Below are 2,480 nucleotides of genomic sequence, written 5' to 3'. Positions count from 1 at the left end.
TGTATTTACTGAGATTTACAGCATAGCGTCCCCTTGTCCCATAGCGGAGTAGATGCATATTGATTTATTTAGCACACGCTAATGTGATTTACCAAACCACCCAGCAAACACAAACCGTAATTTCAACGTTGAAACGTTGAACGTTCCGGTTGAAACCAGGTTGATATAAGGTTTGAACGTTTTTCAACCTCTTTTCAACCGTCTAAAAAGCGGTTACAACATCAACGTGGCGCAAAACACATATTTGTTTAATTTTGGTTGATAATCATTTCCGTTGTAGCTCTCAAAAGAGATTGTATTGATTAGATTATAGGGTAGGCTACGTCACAGCCCATAAAACTAAACAACTCGTCAAAGTAACATTAAAGGCTATAATGAGACGTACCAAGGTGAACACTTTTTTTTTTAATAACCATGCTGCGAGTAATAGGAATAATGACTATTTCTCATCACAAATTCATTATTCCCTTGGCTCTATCACTGTTTTTTTTCTTAAACCAATTACTTTCCAAATATCATTAAACTCAGAATCTTGCGCACTGACCGTCTAAGTTGTCATTCTTTTTTCCAGATGGCGACTAAAATGATGTGTTATGAATCCCTGAATGAATTGAGTCCTCAGGAACTTGATTTCAAGTTACACATTGAACTAGGGAAAAGTTTCTCACTCAGACTAAGGACGCAGCTGAACGTGCACACAGAGGAATTAGTGGAGCTGATGTTCAGACAAGAGTGTGTGACAATAATGATAATAATAATAATAACAATGGCTTTGATGATCAGAGATGTTCTGAAGAAGACAACAGCTGACAGCAACTGGACTAAACTTGAACCTGAGGTGAACAGTACAGAAGCAGATGAGGCTTCAACTTACAGGTAAAAACAACAAGTTGAAAACTGCAGCTTAGCAACTGGAGCAGTAGGAAGAAGTTCAGCTTGGTTCATGGGATGTTTTCACAGGAGGAAAACTAGAATCTCTCTCTGTGCTGTTACTGCTTCTAGCAAATCAACATGACAAGTAATCTGATGATGTTACATTTGACTCTGAATAAAGTCCAGGCAGATTATTTTCACTGTGTCTCTAATATAGAGTTTTATGCACAAACACAAACTGACCTGTTTGGTCTGATTAAGTCTACAGTCTGAGGCAGGACGCTTTGAGTGCAGTGTCTCTGCTTTACGCTGGGTCTGTAAGGAGAAGGTCAGCCTCCAGTACCAGTTTAACTCTTGGGAGGACCACATGGAGAGGATGGAGAGCAGACAGTACATGCCTGCAGGACCTCTGATGAACATCACAGTCGATGCTGGGAGGTTGGATGAAGTCTACCTGCCACACTGGATCTGCATAGGTCAGTGGACTTTTTACATCTCTCATTACACATTACACATGCTGCAGTCGGTTCCTCCTCACTGTGTGTGCTTGTGTTTTGTGCAGATGACGACCCAACAGTAAAAGACAACTTTGCAGTCCTGCACATAGATGAGTGTGGAGATGTTGTGGAAAAAGAATTTGAGGTCACACCATCCCATGTCAAGTTGTCTGAACCAGTTTTCTCTCCAAGAGCCGTCCTGGTGAAATTCGACCTTTGGAAAATAAAAACAAAAGTGTTGATTTATCAGACCACCACAGCTTTCCTCACGCTCCATGTTTATCTGATCCCTCGTGATCCTGGTCTGCAGCAGGTTATTTCATGTCTTACTGTCACTGTACCACTTATCATAATATAAAATGCACCACAAAGAATTTGATAAATACACAACAGTGACACTGTTAGATACTAGAAGTTGTTTAAAGTATTTTCTGTCTTTTCTTTGACAGGTAATGGATGAAAGGGAATTATCCCATGGAAGCAAAATAATCCGAATACAACATCGAGAGATATCTCTGAAAATGCATGAGCGTTTCATCCTGGCAACAGATTTGGTCGGTGCAGAAATTACACCTGAGGTACGGTTTGATCTGTTTTAACAATAATGTGTGATGAACTGTGATACCGTGGGATGAATTTAACTGAGCACATAAATGTTCTACCCTGTTAATATGTTGACAAGTCTAAGGCCACTATGAAGCAGTATAATTTAAGAATCTCATGTGACCCACGACCCTGTGTCTGACTGGCAGCCTGTCTGAAGCCTGGTGAACCCTGCCTCAACAGGATTAACAGACTGAACATTGCAGGACTGATGAAATGCCAAGTGGCTGTCATCAAAACTCTTATCCTCCCCCACTTTCTTTAATTTCTTTCATAGACCTTAGAGCTCGAATCTGGATGGGACCCAAATTTCCTTGAATTGTTCATTGAAAATCCAAATGGAAACTTCAGACTCTATCTCAACCACAAGGAAAAACCTCTGCCACAGCCACTGTGGACCTGTGTCATTCGAAAAGGTCAGTTTTATATATAATATATTGTATCACATTTATTGAGTTAAAGATGGATCCTGAGTAAAGCAGATGTCACCAGTAACATCAGCTACAT

General features: G+C 40.2%; 1 protein-coding gene across 1 annotated transcript; it reads left to right on the top strand.

The window, feature by feature from the left end:
* The first annotated feature begins 766 nt into the window (after positions 1 to 766).
* On the top strand, positions 767 to 1,993 carry LOC146971669 (NACHT, LRR and PYD domains-containing protein 1 homolog). The gene is made up of 4 exons (XM_085802461.1): positions 767 to 876; positions 1,135 to 1,349; positions 1,436 to 1,683; positions 1,820 to 1,993. The coding sequence occupies exons 1-4, from the start codon at positions 767 to 769 to the stop codon at positions 1,967 to 1,969; spliced, it is 723 nt and encodes a 240-aa protein (XP_085658587.1). The 3' UTR covers positions 1,970 to 1,993.
* The last annotated feature ends 487 nt before the right edge of the window (positions 1,994 to 2,480 follow it).

Source organism: Trachurus japonicus, chromosome 16 (genome assembly GCF_045865225.1).
Source record: "Trachurus japonicus isolate A0001 chromosome 16, Traja_1.0".
In the NCBI taxonomy this organism is placed as follows: domain Eukaryota; kingdom Metazoa; phylum Chordata; class Actinopteri; order Carangiformes; family Carangidae; genus Trachurus; species Trachurus japonicus.
Note: the sequence above shows the minus strand (reverse complement) of the source record. Positions and strands in the feature narration are given on the sequence as shown.